The sequence below is a fragment of the Mobula birostris genome, chromosome 16 (assembly GCF_030028105.1).
Source record: "Mobula birostris isolate sMobBir1 chromosome 16, sMobBir1.hap1, whole genome shotgun sequence".
NCBI classification, from domain to species: Eukaryota; Metazoa; Chordata; class Chondrichthyes; order Myliobatiformes; family Myliobatidae; genus Mobula; species Mobula birostris.
In genome coordinates, this window is record NC_092385.1 from 60,520,375 (window position 1) to 60,539,814 (window position 19,440).

At 41.7% G+C, this 19,440-nt stretch overlaps 1 protein-coding gene across 1 annotated transcript in view; it reads left to right on the forward strand.

Moving 5' to 3' along the window:
• rrp9 (ribosomal RNA processing 9, U3 small nucleolar RNA binding protein) overlaps nucleotides 1-19,440 on the forward strand; it is a 49,263-nt gene that overhangs the window by 16,748 nt on the left and 13,075 nt on the right. Inside the window, exons 8-10 of the mRNA XM_072280717.1 lie at nucleotides 4,161-4,253; nucleotides 7,612-7,712; nucleotides 8,284-8,418. Of these exons, the coding sequence (XP_072136818.1) occupies nucleotides 4,161-4,253; nucleotides 7,612-7,712; nucleotides 8,284-8,418 (329 nt within the window). The remainder of the gene's footprint in view (nucleotides 1-4,160; nucleotides 4,254-7,611; nucleotides 7,713-8,283; nucleotides 8,419-19,440) is intronic.

The window sequence follows — 19,440 nt, forward strand, 5'->3', positions numbered from 1 at the left end:
CATTAGTTCTTTGTTTCGTTTGTAAGGAGGAAGAGCGGTATCATGCCAGACAGTCTTACAAGCCTCTGATGTTCAGTAAAGTTACAGCTGATGTGATGTTTAATTGAATCTGCTCTCCTCCCATAAACTGATTTAGACCATAAAACATAGGAGCAGAGTTAGGCCATTCGGTCCATTGAGTCTGTTCTGTCATCCAATTGTGGCTGATTTATTATCCCTCTTGTACTGTTAGCTAATAGTGTTATTCCGATACCACTCAGCCACTCCCACATGGGAGGAGTTCAAGGTTGTCAGTAAAGTTCAGTTGAGTATCCTATATGCTGATGTTCTAGTGTACTCTGCACTCTCCCTCAATAGCAAACACAACACCTCTCAAACCCATTCTCCTACCTTTTCCCCATAACCTTTAATGCCTTACTAATCAAGAACCCGCCAGCCTCCATTTGTAATATTAACATACCATTTAATATTAGGGCAGAAATGGGAAATACAAGAGGGCATAATTTTAAGGTAGTGGTCGCCAACCAGTCGATCATGATCAACTGGTTGATCTTTGAGACTTTCCCAGTAGATCCTGAAAAGAAAATGAAAAGTAAATACACAAATACATTATGCCTGATAAACTTTTTGATGCAAAAGCAAATTTTACCCGTGGAGCGCATATGTAAGTTGGTTTTAACCCACACCTAGTTGCTTTCTCTGGTTATTGCGTTTCTCTTTTTCCTCTGCCCAGCTTTGTGTGTCACATGTGTGCTGACTTCCATGTGACTATTGCTGCTGTCTGTCAAATTTCCATGGAGCATGGGAGAGCCTCGTTTATCTTAAACATAAACGAACAAATGGGCAAACTGTCCAATGGCGAAAGAAAACAACGTGTGTGGGTAAAAATTACTCACTTATGCATTCATGACTTAACTAAAATTTGATCAACTTTAAAAGGTTTTGACTCTATTATGCTGCTGTTTATATTAGTCAGTTATGCAAAAGTTTGATCAGTCGTACTGCTCTTTCTTTCGAATTTTTTGCCTTTGATAGCATGAATTCATGTTTAGCATTTCAGATAGTGTGCTGGTAATTAGCGTTAATTTTAGTTTTTACTGAAAAGTTAGTGCCCCTCTCTCTTTTGATTTAGCTGTTATATTTTTTTCAACGTAGTTTGTGCTGTATCAAAGTGACCAATTAGATTAGATAAGAGTACAGACTGTCGCAAACATCAATATACGGCACTCTCTGGTGATATCCTGCAAGGTAGGTAGCTAGCTAGCATGGTGGAGGCTCCATGAAGGAAGGCAAAAACATACAAATTCCATCCAGAATGGGAAGGGGAATTTCTATTTACCTTGGTGAAAGACAAATGTGTATGTATGTTGTGCCACCAAACACAGGCATTGGCTAAAAGAGGGAATCTGGAGCGGCACCACAACACCAACCACCAGAAATTTAAAGGCACCTACCCCCCCAAAGAGCGCAATTCGTGCCAGGAAAGTTGAGGAGCTGAAATCAGGGTTGAAGCCCCAGCAATCGTTTTTCACAAAACATGCTGCTCAAAATAAAGCTGCTATTGAAACATCATCTGGTGTAAGTCACCTTTTGGCTACAGATGGCGATTTATTCAAGGAAGCAATGGCCATTACCACAGAGACTTTTTAATGACTTTAAAAACAAAAACAACATCAAAACCGCAGTATGTAATATACCGCTTGGCCCTATAACGGTGACAAGGAGGGTGGAGTCACTGTCAAAGGACATGGATGGACAAGTGTTAAAGGAATTGTCATTCTGTGAATATTTTTCACTACAGTTCGATGAATCCCTGGATATGATGAACGAGTGGTGGGGATATTTACAATGAGTTTAAAAAATATATCTGTGAAAGTGACATCCCCATTCACAAACTGATGGGGCCCCAGCAATGCACGGTGTGCACATTGGTTTTATAGCACTGTGCTGTAATGACCCTGATTTTCCCAGCTTCCTGGATTATCACTGTGAGATTCATCAGCAGGCCTTGGCTGGGAAGGTCATGAACTTTTCTAATGTAATGACACTGGTGGTCAAACTGATAAACTTGATTCGAGCAAAAGTGCTTCAGCACCGCTTATTCAAGGCGTTATCGGATGAGCTTGATGCCGCTTACGGAGACATAATTCTTCATGCTGATGTTCAGTGGTTGAGTCGCGGCAAAGTGCTGCAACGATTTCTTGACTTGCTGCCCAAGATAAAGACTTTTCTGTCGACAAGAAACGAGGAGCACGAGGAACTGTCAGATGATGCGTGGCTACTAGATTTAGGGTTTCTTACAGACACAACGGCTAAGTTAAATGCACTTAACAAGGAGCTCATGGGAAAAGACCAACACCTAACCGACATGATAAGCGCAGTAAATGCGTTTAAGGCCAAGCTCGGTATTTGGATTTCAAATTTAAAGAAAGGGAGGCTGACACACTTTCCCAACTTGGAGAAAATGTTACCGGCCATCATTGTAAAAAATGCTTTTCGCCCTGAGCAGCACTGTGCTTACCTAGACAAACTGGCAATAGAGTTCGATCGGCGTTTTGGGGAGTTAAACATCGTGAAAGATATTGCTACATTTATTTCAAACCCATTTCTGCCGATCGATTATAGAACAGATAGCAGCCAAATTCCAGCAAGTATTTGGTGTGCCAAATGATATTGAAATGGAAATAATTGATTTGCAAAATGACATCGATCAAGGGACGGTGACTTTTGGAGGTTTGTCAGCAGGGAGAGGTTTCCTCATCTCACCACATGTGCACTAAAAGTCAGTGACTACTTCGGGTCAATTTATCTGTGTGAAATTGCATTTTCACAGATGAAAATTATTAAATCTAAGTACAGGAGCTGTCTTACTGACAGACACCTCACAGACTTTATCAGACTGGCTGTCTGTAGTTATGAGCCAAATTTCAGGGAACTAGCAGAAATTATTCAGCCCCAGTCATCACACTGAGTGCAACAGTCAATTTTTATTCATTTATTTTTCGTGTTGAAATAAAATTAAATAATGAAACTTAGAATTAAAGGTATGAAGTATTGTAATATTCTTAAAGAAAGACAGCTATGGCCTGTTTGATATGCTAGTTACAGGGTTTTCTTGGTTGAATTAATTTGAAAGTTTGACAAAAGCATTTCATGTAATTCAAATACAATTAGCCCAAATAAAAGGCCTCAAATTGGAAGTACAATCTGAGTTGTTTTTCCTCTAAACAATTTAGTAAGTCGATCTTGCCTTTCACTAAGGCCGACGTAGGGGATCTTGGGCTTAAAAAGGTTGGCGACCACTATTTTAAGACGATTGGAGGAAAATATAGCAAGGGGCTGATGTCAGAGGTTTTTAAACAGAATGGATATGTGGAATGCTCTGCCATGGTTGGTGGTAAAGGCAGATATATTAGGGCACATGGATGATTGAAAAATGAAGGGCTACATAGGAGGGAAGGGTTAGATTGATCTTAGAGTAGGTTAAAAGATCAACGCAACACCAGTAGCTGAAGGGCTGTACTGTGCTGTAATGTTCTGTGTTCTAATGTGCTCTCTATAGTGATTCGAGCTTTACAGTATGCAGGGCAAACTTTTCACTAATAATTGTCAAATACCCAACAATTAAAACCAATTCCAGCCCATTCTAATTTAATAATTTCATCCTATTTAAATTAGATAAGACCGACTGGAATAAAACAGCTCCTGTTTCGTTCTTACTATATCCTTCAACTCTTAATTTTCATGTTTCCTTCTGGGCCACTGTGGAACAACACTTTCCATGCTGTGTGTGAAAGTGGCACATTCAGTGCAACACTGTACACAATTCTTAACTACAAGTTAACCTCAAATAAATTTTCTTCTCTTAAATGCTGTACCCTGATGCAGTTTCACCACTATACTGCATTGTTTTTGCAAGACATCCCAGTCCAGTAAACTATCCTCTTTGGAATAATGGCCTTAACTAGTGTGATACAGCTCATTCATTACAGTATATGATGACCCTCTCTCTGTTTGAATTGCTGGAGTTTGAAGCATGTAATATACTTAGCATATCCTGTAGATCTAACTGTGAGCCCATAACAGTGTACCAGTTGTGTTTGTAAAGGTATGCTGTGGATGGATTCTGTATCAGTTAATCCAGCTGCTTTTCTTTGCAGGCTACAGGCGACCGAAACAAGATGATCTTAATATGGGACGCAGTTACGTGTCAGCATCTTCACACATTCAAAGGGCATAAAGATGCAGTGTCGGTGAGTTAGCATGATGGAGTTGTGAGATGTGTGTGTTTATGGCAGAAATTTTCAGTTTTCATGGAGTTAAATAGAACCCCAGAACGATGTAGCATGTTCAGTTCACTGTGCGTGCTCTCATCTTTGAAAGTTAAGTACGTCCTTCAGTTTTCCATGTCCCTAAATATTTTTCTGTCAAGTTTTTATCCAATTCCCTTTCATAAATTGTAATTGAATCTCCGTCCAGGCAATGAATCCTGGTAAAAACAAACACCGATTGTCTTTCCTCCACTTGTCTCTGGTTCTTCTGCTAGTTAACTGAAATTGAGTCTAATTTAAAAAATAGACACACAAGTTGCTGAGGAACTTAGCAGGCCAGGCAGCATCTATGGAAAAAAAGTACAGTCGACATTTTGGGGTGAAACTCTTGGGCAGGACTGGAGGAAGAAAAGCTGAGGAGTAGATTTAAAAAGTGGGGAGAGAGAAGCACAGGGAGATGCGTGAAACCTGAAGGGGGAGAGATGAAGTAAAGAGTTGGGGAGCTGATTGGTGCAAAGAGACAGAAGGCCTTGGAAGAAAGAAAAGTGGGGAGGAGCACTAGAAGGAGGTGATAGACAGGAGATAAGGTGAGGGGGAAAGACGATGGGCAGTGGTGAAGGAGGGGTGGGGGGGCATTACTGGAAGTTCGAGAAATCGATGTTCAGGTTGGAGGCTACCCAAATGGAATATTAGGGTTCCTCCACCCTAAGTCTCCTGATCCCTCTGACATTGACAACACACTTTTTATTACTCTTACCAGGACCCAAGGTGTGAATTCATGGTGCTCAAAGCCCTCTCTTGAAGTCTAACCCCAACTTCCCCTCAACTTGTCAGAATCTTTGGTTCTGTTCTAAAGATCCCTACGTGGTCTCTTGGGCCTTGATTTTCCTAAACTGCATCCTCTTCTAAACGCTGTATTGTTCCAGCTAGGACCTGATGGCAATTTATGAGGTTTGCAGTTTCATTCCAGAATGAACTTCTCAATATGTACTGCTCCCCTTTAAATATTCCTTTGCATTTTCTTAACCCTTTTGTACTTGCAATCTTTTTAATATTGTATAGTATAATTAATATTGTCTCAATTTTTTCCCACCCAAAAGAACTGATTATTCTTGAAATCCAATGTGCTATATTTCTGCTGCCAAAGCGAGTTACAATCTCCATTAAGATGTACTGCATTAGAGTTCAGTTCATCTGTAGCCTTTGAAATCATGCTGACATATGCCAGTCCATTGGAAGGAGAGGAATATTAGGGGAGTTCTCTAGGACAGCTTTTGGCCAAGAGGGTATCGCCAGTGTCCCCAGTAAATTACAGTGACAATGAAGTGCTGCATTTTGAATCCAGTGGAGAGGTTTGGGTGCCCTCTAGTGCTAGTGCTTCACAGAGCATTGTACAAGAGCTGCTACTGTGGCTCGTTTTGGTACACAACGGTTTGTGCGATGCTTTACAACACTGGCTTCAAGATCATGAATCAATTCCAGTTGCTGCCTATAAGCAATTTTGTACGTTCTTCCTGTAACCACGTGGATTTCTTCTGGCTGCTCTGATTATCCCACATTCCAAAGATGTACGTGTTGGGGTTAGTGAGTTATGGGAGCGGTAAGCATGGCAAAACTTGGTGGGGCGGGGAGGGGGGCTGCCCAGCACAATCCTCACTGAGTTGACGCAAATAACCCATTTCAATATATGTTACGATGTATGTGTGACAGACAAAGTTGTCTTGATCTTTGTAATTATTTGGGAAAAGTTAAGGTTATTCATTTTGCACTTTGTAATCATAGACTTTGCAGCTGCTAGTATATGCAGCAGTATCTGGGAATGAACGAGCTATAGCTCAGGGGGAGCAATAGACAAGATACCAGAAGTATGTGTAGTTGTTGGTTTAGTCATTGTTATTAGAATGAAAGCAGTCAACGCTCAGTTTGAACCTATTGCTTCACTGAGGATTTGGAATGAGTACAGAGTCAAAAGTAAATTTATTATCAAAGTACATACATGTCACCATACAAGGGGTGATTGATAAGTTCGTGGCCTAAGGTAGAAGGAGTCAGTTCTAGAAAACCTAGCACATCTATTTTTCAACATCGTCCCCTCCTACATGTACACACCAAGTCCAGCGGTCGTGGAGCATACGGATCCCTTCTTTGTAGAAGTGGTCCACAGCAGGGGTGATTGATAAGTTCATGGCCTAACGTTGAAGGAGATGAGTTATTAACTTCAAACTTTCTGCATAATCACTCAAAGAGTTGAACTGCACGTGCATGTAACGAGAGCATCTTGGACCTCCAGGTGGTCCACAGCAGGGGTGATTGATAAAATTGTGGCCTAAGGTAGAAGGAGAGAAGTTATACAGCTCTCGTTACATGCACGTGCAGTTCAACTCTGATTGAAAATGCAGAAAGTTTGAAGTTTCTTTTTATCTCCTTCTACTTTAGGCCACAAACTTATCAATCACTCCTGCTGTGGACTGCTTTTGGAAGTCCAGGACGCTGACTTACAAGGAAGGGATCCGTATGCTCCATGACCGCTGGACTAAGTGTGTAAATGTAGGAAAAATAAATGTGCTAGGTTTTCTAAAATTGACTCCTCCGACCTTAGGCCACAAACTTATCAATCACCCCTCCTATATTTGAGATTCATTTTCAAGTATATACAGGAAAATAAAGAAATATTTAAAGAATTTATGAAAAACTTCATAAAGACTGGCAAATAATCAACATGCAAAAGAAAACAAATTGTGCAATCAATCAAACAAAAAACAAAGAAATATACTGAGAACATGAGTTGTAGAGTCTTTGCAGTGAGTCTATAGGTTATGGAGTCAGTTCAGAGTTGAGGTGAGTGGAGCTATCCATATCAGTTCAGGAGTCTAATGGTTGTAGGGCAAAAATGTGGAGTGGACTTCAAGTCAGGTATATACATTCTTAATAAATGTGTGTGTATTAATTACCCAGAGAGACAAGGATATATGTATTTTATATTATAAGTACCAAAAAACCTGGAGAGGCCAGCAAGCGAGACAGCCAAAGTCTGCAGAAGTATGGCAAGTTCTCCAAGATGCTTGGAACAAACTACCAGCCGATTTTATAAAGCTGCATTAACAATGTACTTAAGATCATTGAAGCCATGTTAAAGGCAGAGGGTATCACACCAAATATTGATTTGATTTAGATTTTTACTGTTTTCTGCTCTTTATAGTAAATTTAGAAACTTTTTCATTATTTTTTTGAAAGCATCTTTGCTTTACAGAATTTTTTTTACATGTGCTTAAGACATCTGCACAGTACTGTATATCCAACTCTTGGGTGCTGCCTTTTAATTATGTACTTCTCCATTCAGGGTTTGTCATTTAGGAAAGGGACACACCAGTTGTACAGTGCCTCTCATGACCGCTCTGTTAAGTTATGGAATGTTGACCAGAATGCCTACATTGAAACACTGTGAGTACTGCTAACTTGTAATGATTGCTGATCTTGTTGGGATTGTTAAATTCCTGTTCAATTCAATAAGTTTCCACAGACTTTTGACTAATTAAAAAAATCTGAATGATTCTTGTTGATGCTATAATTAACGAGTTGATTACTTACTCTAATATGGTACACTCCGCAATTTGCTGTGTGTAGGAGAACCATTATTGATTTCTGATGCCCATGAAAGGACTGTTTAAAGATCCCCATAATCTTGCCATGATATCTGTTACATTTGACCATTGTATGTTGCCGGAAGTGGTAGAATGTGGGTAGAGGTGGTGGAGAGGAGTTCATGAATGTGTGAGGAGAAGAAAATGGGTTAGGGCAGGATTACCCAAAAAAGGGTATATACAGTAGTCGGTACCAAATGGCCTGGTTCTGTGTTGTATCTCTATTTCAGTATTCAATGCATGCTCTCAATTCCTGGAGAAAGAAAATATGCTGAACCTTGATTTAAACCATGAGGGTCCAGAAAAGCAGAAGCCCGTATTTGACATGGCTTACACTGTTGTGCTTCATTTCTTTTTCCCAAAAATAACAGATTTGGTCACCAGGATGCAATCACAGGATTGGACAGCCTTAGTCGGGAGCGATGTGTCACGTCAGGGGGTAGAGACCGTACTGTGCGCATTTGGAAGATTGTGGAGGAAGCACAGCTTGTATTTCATGGTCATGAGTGAGTACTATGGTTGTGAATGAGCTGCTGTAATTAACCTATTTTGTTCCATGTTCTTTTCTGATTCAGCAGCAAAGGGTATCCCTCACCCTCTCTCAGCACTATTCACACCCAGCATGAGAAGATTCCCCCACTTGCACAAAGAAATTGCCCTTTTTACACCTTCCAAGATTCTCAAAAATCTATCATAACGTTTACCCCAGTATTTTTCCAGATAAACATGTTTTTCACCATTATCTACTGGTATCGGTACCAAGTTCTCGAAACATGGTTGTAGTCAAGTTCCCTTGTACTGTCTAGTATTCAAACATCACAGGCTAACACCATTTTGTCTGAACAATACTATTTTGGGTTACACATCTTAGCATATTCCAAGGAGGAATCAAATTGAACTCTTTCCTTGCACGTGCAGCCTTACATCTGTGACCTTTTGTACAGATAGGAAGGGGTAGAATAGCGAATAAATGGGTAATATATTTGGATATAGTTGCCACTGCTGTGATCATCTCTGGCTTTCATTTTGTTATTGAAGGTGGGAGGGATCTCAGACCTTCCTGCTGCTACCTGTTTGATTGTCCACCACAATTCATGACTAGATGTAGTAGGACCGCAGAGCTTCAATGCGATGTGTTGGTTGTGAGGTTGCATACTGTTCAGTACATGTAGTCCCACATCAAAAATACTAGAAATACCCAACAGGTGAAAAAGCATCTGTGGAAATAAACAAGTTTATCATCAAACCATCCAAAATCAGAAGGCTAGTTCTAATGCAGACAGAGAAGGTAAGCTGTTAGAGATTTTGGCATTGAGTCCAAGACAAAAGGTGAGGTGCCATTCCTTCAGTTTGTGTTGGGTTTTGTAACAGTGCAGGAGGCCACAGACTAGTCAGTGTGGTAGGGGAGAAGTGGTGGGTGGGTCTCTGTAGACCGTGTTTGATCTGAAGTAGAGGGGACCTCATTATGGGCTCCGAGTGCAGTAGAATAAATTGAAAGAAGCATAATCACTGTTGTAGGTTTGTGACTGTACAGCTTCCTCTGGTTGGCCTGATGTACAGGTCTGACACATAGTTATACTTAATCAGGCTGTCGCATTACTGGCCTGTGGTACAGTTCTCCCAATTTAAGCACCACCTTATGTGTTCGTAATTTCTTTGCAAGGTCATTTGGGTCAGTAGTGGCTTGTTGCCTAACTTGATGCTAGGTACTTTATCCTTTTTCATTCTTTTTCAGCTTTAAGAGTTATGATGCAACTAGCCAGCTTTGTAGGCTATTTCTGAGGACCTTTAAGAGGTAGTCATGCATCTAAAACTAATCTATGTTGACCAACCAAGATATGGTCTGCAGATTTGATTGAAGAACGTCACTGATCTGGGTGGTATTTACAACAATCCAATCATTCTGCAGGCAGAACAAAGACTGGTTGTTTCATTAAAAATCCTAGATTATTAATTTGAATTTAAATTCCCTACCAACTTGTCTGCAAAAAAAGAGTTTGTGAGGGTTCAGGGTGAGAAAACTTTGGAGGTATATGGGCCAAACACAGGTAGATGACATTAGCCTAGGGAAGCCCTTTGGTTGGCATGGACAAGCTGAGAAGAAGGGCCTCTTTCCATGCTGTATAATTCTTAACCCTATTTTGTCACTATTGCCATCAAATCTCTGCTTATTTGGAATGTGTGTCTAGTCTATTCAAGTGGTTGTAATGCTCATTTTCCAAAAAGTGCTGGGCTGTACAGTGTGGTAATTCTGGCTGAGTGGTTTTGGCAAGTTGAACAGAGTTGGCAGTGCCTTTCAGAATATGGAGACCATACTCCACTCGGAATGTAGTGTACAGACTGATTAAGTACAAAATGTCATTCCACTTCCAACTTGTAACTTCCAAATGCTTTGGTTTCTGGTACATCCAGTTCATTCTTTGACTTCTATGAACAGTTGTCTTTCGCTGTTGTTCCTTTTACATGAAGCTCATTGATTTCACACCTGCCTGGTGCCTGAGCTCATTGGAGTAATGTGACAACTTTCCACTTTGCACCTGTCAGTTGAAGACAAATCATTTGGTGACACATCTGACCGTGCTGGTGGGTTAAAGATAGCAGGGCTACCATCTCTCTGCCTCAAGATTGAGTGCTTCTCAGACTTGAGAAAATAATAACATGCTTGTGTAAGCATTGTAAGAAAATGCTAAACATCTTTGGAGCTTAAATGAGCGGCTCAGACAGCACCTCACTGGTAATCTGTATGCAGTGTCCAGACTGCTCTAACTCAACCTCTGAAGAGACTGCTGGCTTCTCCACAATGCACCAGGACTTGTTTGAGTACAATGACCATGATATCCAGGAGTTAATTAACTGCAAATGTAAAGTGTACTTTAATTAGAAATATTATATGTTAAGGAGGCAGAAAAATTTCTCACCTGAAGGGTAAAGGCTGATTTATACTTGTGCGTCAAATGTACGCCGGAGGTAACGCATACCCTACACCGTAGGGTGACGCGCACCTCCCCAAAAATGTAACTCGTGTGTCGTGGCAACACAGACTGCAAAAACTGTGATTGGTCGGCTTGGTAGCATCGCATTTCCAATTGCTTTTCTCCGCCATGTCTGTACACTGATGAGAAATTAATGGTTGGAGACAATGACCCAAATCGTCAAATCTACCTGCTGACATCCGAAAATATTTGAAATGCATTTCCTCGTCTATGTCTCTCACGAAGAAACTCAACACAGTGGCATAGAAACCCCACCGCCAACTAGCGTTTTGGCGGTGAATTGCAGAGCAACGCAGACACAAGTACGCATGCTCGTTACGGCGTGGGGCTACGCAAAAGTATAAATCAGGCCTACGGCATAGCCCATACGTACAAGTATAAATCAGCCTTAAGAACCAGCAGAAAAGTTTTGATCTAAGTAACAGATGATAGGCATGAATTCCAGTGACTTCCTGACACTGTCTGATTCTTCACACCCCTAAGGTCATCTACAGCCCAAACACCCAAGGGCCACTGCTGGGAACCAAGCAAAGAAAGTTTAAAGACAACAATTAGAATCCACTGGAAGGAACACTTTAAAAACCATCTCACTGTGACCTTGTTCTTGATGTGAAAACACTTGACTCTATCTCACAGCAGCCTATGGGTCCATTGTTGCCACAACCTTGATTAACAAGCAATTAAAAAGGTTTTATGCCATGGGAGGAAATATTAATCCTGCTGTATTTCTCGAACTTGTAGAAAAGAAATGCATTCAGAAAGTTATCCTATATCTGGGAAGAAGGGGGCTTACCACGGAACATGAAGATGATTGCATTACATTTCCAATAAAAGAGATATCCGATTGTGGCAATAAGGTTGTTTGGTTTCATAGTTCAAAATAGTCATTGAGACTTGACAGTCAGGCTGAGGCTGCTTTCATATCAGCATCTGTGCCCATTCACCCCCCCCCCCCCATAGACTCCATCTTACAATTTTATAGAAAGGAACGGAACAGTACAGCACTGGACATTATGTCCCACAATGTTGTGCCGGTCTTGATGCTTCCTGTTGATCATTTATATCTCTCTATTCTCTTCACCACTGTGATGTTTTAAAAAAAAACTTGCCCTTGTCTGTCTTCACACACCCTCCCCAACATAAAAGCTGACTTCTGGCTTCTGATTTCTACCCTGTGGTGAAGATTCTGTCAACTGTTATCTTCGACTAAATTTTAAAGACCTCTTTCGGATCTCCCCTCAGCCTCCAAGGCAAGAAATCCATGTTTATCTAATCCATTTATGTAGCTTGTATCCTTTAATCCAGGCAACATCCTGGTAAACTACTTCTGTACCTTTTCTACATCCTTCCTATAATGGGTGACCAGAACTGTACTCCCAAGTGTGGCCAGACTAAAGTTTTACATAGCTCCAGCATAACTTCGATGCTGGGAGATGTTGGGTGGAAGAGTCAAAGGGCAGAAGAAGATGGTATATGAAAAGACAGTGGACTATGGAATAAAAGGACGGAGAGTCGTTTCATTCACACAGTCCTCCTTGCAACCGCTGTGCCCCCCCACCACCACCTACCTACCTACCTACCTTCCCCCTCTCACCTGGATTCACCTGTCAACAATCTCTTCCTCCTCCACCCTTTTACTCCACTTCTGCCCTCTTTCTTTCCAGTCTTGATGAAGGGTCTCAGTCTGGAATGTCGTGTTCATTTCTCTCCATATATTCTGCCTGACCGACTGAGGCCCTCCAGCATTTGGTATGTGTTGCGCACAAGTTGACAGGTTACATTGCAGCTTTCTCGGGTATTGCATTCAATTCTGGTTACTCCATTGTGGAAGGATGTTGAGGCTTTCAAAAAGGTGCAGTAAAGTGTTTAGCCAAGATGGCAACTGGTTAAGCTTGCATATAAAGAGGATGAACAAACTTGAGTTGTTTTCTCTGGAGTGGCAGAGGATGTGGAGATATCAGATAACTTTTTATAAGATAGTGTAGCAGTTAGTGTGAAGCTATTACTGCTCGGGGTGTTGAGAGTTCAATCACAGTATCCTCCTAAGGAGTTTGTACATTCTTCCCGTAGAATGAATGGGTTTTCTCTGGGTGCCTCACACAGTCCAAAGAGGTACCAGGTAGTAGGCTAATTGGTCATTGTAAATTGTGCCATGATGAGGTTAGGGTTAAATCAGTGGTTGCTGGGCAGCACGGCTCAAAGGGCCTGAAGGGCCTATTCTGCACTGTATTTCTAAATGAAATAAATAATATTATAAGAGGCACTGATAAGTAGACAGCCGGTATCTTTTTCCCAGGCTCAAAGTGCCTAATACTAGAAAACAGGCATTTAAGATGAGAGGGGCCAAGTTCAAAGGAGATATGTGGAGCAGAAGTTGTATTATTATACGGTGGTGAATGTGCTGCCAAAGGTGGTGGTAGAGGCTCATGAGTATGCAGGAATTGAAGGATACAGATGCTGTAAACAGAAGGGATTAGTTGGGCATTTGATTATTGATTAGATCAGCACACCATGGGCCAAAGGGCCTCTTCCTGTGCAGTACTCTTCTGTGTACTCAGGTTTTCTTGGGTTACACTCTATGTGCCACTAATGCCCATATCTCTAACTGATGTATATCCTGCTGTATTCTTTTATAGACCTTTATACTGTATATGATGTATATCCTGCTGTATTCTTTTATAGACCTTTATACTGTCTCCCACCCTTAATATCTTTTGTTGTCAAGTCAGTTCAGAAGCTAAACTTGAAATTCTGGATCCCATGTATCTCTGTCTTTAATGTACCATGAAGGACCTTGTCAAATGCCTTACTAAAGCCCATGTAATATCCAAATATCCACTTCCTTGCCCTCATCAAGCTCTCTTTCCATCTTCATGACCTTTTCTGCACTAAGTCATGGCTGACTGCCCCTAAACAGGCAGTGCCTTTCCAAATGCACATAGAAACATAGAAAATAGGTGCAGGAGTAGGCCATTCGGCCCTTCGAGCCTACGTCGCCATTTATTATGATCATGGCTGATCATCCAACTCAGAACCCTGCACCAGCCTTCCCTCCATACCCCCTGATCCCCGTAGCCACAAGGGCCATATCTAACTCCCTCTTAAATACAGCCAGTGAACTGGCCTCAACTGTTTCCTGTGGCAGAGAATTCCACAGATTCACCACTCTCTGTGTGAAGAAGTTTTTCCTAATCTCAGTCCTAAAAGGCTTCCCCCTTATCCTCAAACTGTGACCCCTCGTTCTGGACTTCCCCAACATCGGGAACAATCTTCCTGCATCTAGCCTGTCCAATCCCTTTAGGATTTTGTACGTTTCAATCAGATCCCCCCTCAATCTTCTAAATTCCAAAGAGTACAAGCCTAGTTCATCCAGTCTTTCTTCATATGAAAGTTCTGCCATCCCAGGAATCAATCTGGTGAACCTTCTTTGTACTCCCTCTATGGCAAGGATGTCTTTCCTCAGATTAGGGGACCAAAACTGCACACAATACTCCAGGTGTGGTCTCACCAAGGCCTTGTACAACTGCAGTAGTACCTCCTTGCTCCTGTACTCGAATCCTCTCGCTATGAATGCCAGCATATCATTCGCCTTTTTCACCGCCTGCTGTACCTGCATGCCCACTTTCAATGACTGGTGTATAATGACACCCAGGTCTCGTTGCACCTCCCCTTTTCCTAATCGGCCACCATTCAGATAATAATCTGTTTTCCTATTTTTGCCACCAAAGTGGATAACTTCACATTTATCCACATTAAATTGCATCTGCCATGAATTTGCCCACTCACCCAACTTATCCAAGTCACCCTGCATCCTCTTAACATCCTCCTCACAGCTAACACTGCCACCCAGCTTCGTGTCATCCGCAAACTTGGAGATGCTGCATTTAATTCCCTCATCCAAGTCATTAATATATATTGTAAACAACTGGGGGTCCCAGCACTGAGCCTTGCGGTACCCCACTAGTCACTGCCTGCCATTCTGAAAGGGTCCCGTTTATTCCCACCCTTTGCTTCCTGTCTGCTAACCAATTCTCCACTCACACCAATACCTTACCCCCAATACCGTGTGCTTCAAGTTTGCACACTAATCTCCTGTGTGGGACCTTGTCAAAAGCCTTTTGAAAATCCAAATATACCACATCCACTGGTTCTCCCCTATCCACTCTACTAGTTGCATCCTCAAAAAATTCTGTGAGATTCGTCAGACATGATTTTCCTTTCACAAATCCATGCTGACTTTGTCCGATGATTTCACCGCTTTCCAAATGTGCTGTTATCACATCTTTGATAACTGACTCCAGCAGTTTCCCCACCACCGATGTTAGGCTAACCGGTCTATAATTCCCCGGTTTCTCTCTCCCTCCTTTTTTAAAAAGTGGGGTTACATTAGCCACCCTCCAATCCTCAGGAACTAGTCCAGAATCCAAAGAGTTTTGAAAAATTATCACTAATGCATCCACTATTTCTTGGGCTACTTCCTTAAGCACTCTGGGATGCAGACCATCTAGCCCTGGGGATTTATCTGCCTTTAATCCCTTCAATTTACCTAACACCACTTCCCTACTAACATGTATTTCGCTCAGTTCCTCCATCTCACTGGACTCTCTGTCCCCTACTATTTCTGGAAGATTATTTATGTCCTCCTTAGTGAAGACAGAACCAAAGTAATTATTCAATTGGTCTACCATGTCCTTGCTCCCCATAATCAATTCATAAATTCCATCCCTCAATGTGTTCTGCAGTAGCTTCCCTACCACTGACACAAGGATTGCCTGATTATTCTTATTTCCCTTGAGGAAAGGCACAGTTGCTACTCTCCAGTCCTCCAGAACTTTGCTTGTTGCTAGTGAGAACACAGATATTCCTGTTGAAGCCCCAGCAATCTCCTCACTTGCTTCTTTCAGTATTTTGTGATATGTAATATGCCATCAACCCCCGAGGATCTATCCATTTTAATGCTTTTCAGAAGATTCAGCACTACCGCCTGTGTGTCTCAGCACATTGGCATAGCCCACTGTAATACCTATAATCCCAATGTTATTTCACCTATCTGATTTCTGAGCTCTGTCAAAATTGCCTCTATGGATGAGCTGTGCAGTATTTTTTGAGTGCTTCTGTGATGTTCTTGTTTTATCAGCAGTGCAGCCACTCCATCTCTTACCATTTTCTATCATGTCTGAAACATTGTCCAGTGCCTCATGCATCCAGGTCTCTGTAATCGCGACATTATCATAATTCCATGTACTGATTCTACTCTGTTCATCCACCTTACCCATGATACACCTAGCATTGAAATCAACCTGTTCAGCTCATCAGACCCACCATTTTGATTAACCTTCTTTTCAGTTTTGTCATGTCATCTTTGTTGCCTTCCACCCTTCTACCTGTGTCTGTGGTTCCCATCCCCCTGCACTCTAGTTTAAACCCTCCTGAGTATAACGAGCATACATCCCAGTGAGGATACTGGTTCCTTTACAGTTTAGATGCAAGCATTCTTATTCATACAGGTCCCTTCTGCCCTGGAAGAGATCCCAATGATCCGAAGCCCTTCCTCCACCAGGTCCTTAACCATGTGTTGAACTGCAGTGTGTATCTGTTTCTCACCTCATTAGCATGCAATCCTGTGATTACAACCTTAGAAGTCCTGCTCTTTAACTTCTTTCTTTTGCAAGATGTCATCCCTGCTTCGCCTTTGTCCTGTGTAGACACGACCTCCGGGCATTCGCCATCCCCTCAGAATTTCCTGTAACCGCTGTGAGGTATCTTGACCTTGGCACCAGGGAGCTTGATTGTGGCCACATAAATGCTGACTATGGCCCTTGCTATCAAATCCCCATCACTATTGCTCTGCCTGACTGCACACTGCCTTTAGCTCAGAGCTGGGCACAGTGCCAATGTCCTGGCCACTGGTGCTGGCTTCTGTAACATCATTCCACCACCAATCGTATCCATAGAATTCTTGTATGGCCCTATGGAAACCTTTCTCCCATCTATCTGTAGCCTGTACATGGGGTATGCCTACCTCACTAAAACTTCCATCTCTAATGTCCTGGATCCCAGATGACCCTGAGTACATCCAACTCCAGCTGGAGTTTCTTCACCCAGTCTGTCAGGATGGGTGCACTTCCCAAAGATGCAGACATCATGGAAACCATGATGTTCCCTGGCTTCCCACATCTTGCAAGAGGAGCATTCTCTGTCCTGACTGCCTTTATATCTAAGCTTTCAAAGGTCCTAAGTTTGAAGTAAATTTATTATCAAACTGCATATACTAACTTGAGATTCATTTTCTTGCAGGCATGATTGAACAATGATTGAAAAACAAAACCCATGTGCAATCATTGTAAGGTCACAGATTAACTAGATTAAAAAAAAGTTACCTGATTCTGACCTGTGCCTCTTTGCCAAAGCCTCAGCTCCCCATTCTTACACTGGCTCACTTTCAACATGGCTGCTCCATTTGACCCAACCTTATTGGCAAAGTCTGCAGTAACGCAGCCACTCAGAAACAACATTTTAAAAGCTGCTGGCTGCTGTGCCAAAGATGTCACTGATTTTGCTTGTATCCAGCTTCCCTGTACCTACTGAGCCCTCCTGAAAGCATTGGATTTTCTCAGCAAGATGAATTTATTAATCCTAGGTTATTGTTTGGGGTTGCATAGTTATGAAGAGCATCACAATCAAGCTAAACAATGTTATTTCTAGCTGACTTTACAGATATGGTCACCATGTTATAAAAGTTGAAACAAATTGTACTGGAAAGAGTATAAAGTAGAGATTCACAAAGATGCTTCATGTAATTGTCCGGAATCTTTTGTCTCTTTTCCCTTCTCATTAGAGGACTAACCTTTCAGTTTACCAGTAGCTGGCCACCTTGCCTCATTTTAAGCTCCCTCACTACTTTTGATGTGGAAAAACAGTAGGCACTAAAATTGGTTTACGCTGAGGTGGATAACTAATCTTCAGAAAGAAATACAGTAGATGGTCTGTTCATTTGGATCAGAGAAGTGTGAGGTAACGCATTTGGGGAGTGCAACAAAAATATTGAATGTGTGGAGGAACTGAAGGAGTGGTTAGACCCATCAATCAATAAGGTTGAAAAAGATAGAGTACTTTCCTTTATTATCTGAAGCAAAGAATGTAAGAACAGGGAGACTGAATGTATTGCTTGATCATGGCTTGAGTACTGGTCTGGTCACCACATTACAAGAAAAATGAGATTGTATTTAGAAGGGATGCAGAAGAGATTCACAATGATGTCACTGGAACTGGAAAATTGAGAGGAACTTATGAACCTGGTGGCATGGTGTGAAAACAATAACTTATCCCTCAATGTCAGCAAGACGAAGGAATTGGTTGTCGACTTCAGAAGGAGTAGCGGACAGCACGACCCAATTTACATCGGTGGTGCGCAAGTGGAACAGGTCAAAAGCTTTAAGTTCCTCGGGGTCAATATCACAAATGACCTGACTTGGTCCAATTAAGCAGAGTTCACTGCCAAGAAGGCCCACCAGCACCTTTACTTCCTGAGAAAACTAAAGAAATTTGGCCTGTCCCCTAAAACCCTCCCTAATTTTTATAGATGCACCGTAGAAAGCATTCTTCTAGGGTGCATCACAACCTGGTATGGAAGTTGTCCTGTCCAAGACCGAAAGAAGCTGCAGAAGATCGTGAACACGGCGCAGCACATCACACAAACCAATCTTCCGTGCTTGGACTCACTTTACACCACACGCTGTCGGAGCAGTGCTGCCAGGATAATCAAGGACACGACCCACCCAGCCAACACACTTTTCGTCCCTGTTCCCTCCGGGAGAAGGCTCAGGAGCTTGAAGACTCGTACGGCCAGATTTGGGAACAGCTTCTTTCCAACTGTGATAAGACTGCTGAATGGATCCTGACCCGGATCTGGGCCGTACCCTCCAAATATCCGGACCTGCCTCTCGGTTTTTTTGCAATACTTTACTTTCCATTTTTCTATTTTCTATTTATGATTTATAATTTAAATTTTTAATATTTACTAATTTTTACTATTAATATTTAATATTTGTAATCCAGTGAGCAGGAAGCGCAGAATCAAATATCGCTGTGATGATTGTACGCTCTAATATTAATTGTTTGGCGACAATAAAGTACAAAGTATTGTATTTGAGGAAAGTTCACCTGCAATAAGATTTTTTTTCTTTTCAGAAACAAAGGAGACTGAAGAGACTTGATTGTACTATGTAAAATGATAGGGGTGATAAAATCTAAATTGAAAGGAACTGGTTCTATTGGTAAAGAGGTCAAAAACCAAAGTTTAGAGGGTGCTGAGGAAACATTTCTTCACCTGGGGAGGGGGGAGTGTTGGTCTTGAACTTGCTGCCTGAAAAGATTAAGGGAAGCAGAAACCCTTGTCAGAATCTGAATAGTAATTGAAGAACAGGGACCCTGTGATACAAAGTGGGGTTGGGTCGTTCCTTTTCATCTGCCATAGCCACTGAACTAAATGGCTTCCCATATCATATACTTTCTTTAGTTCTATAAGAAGTAATT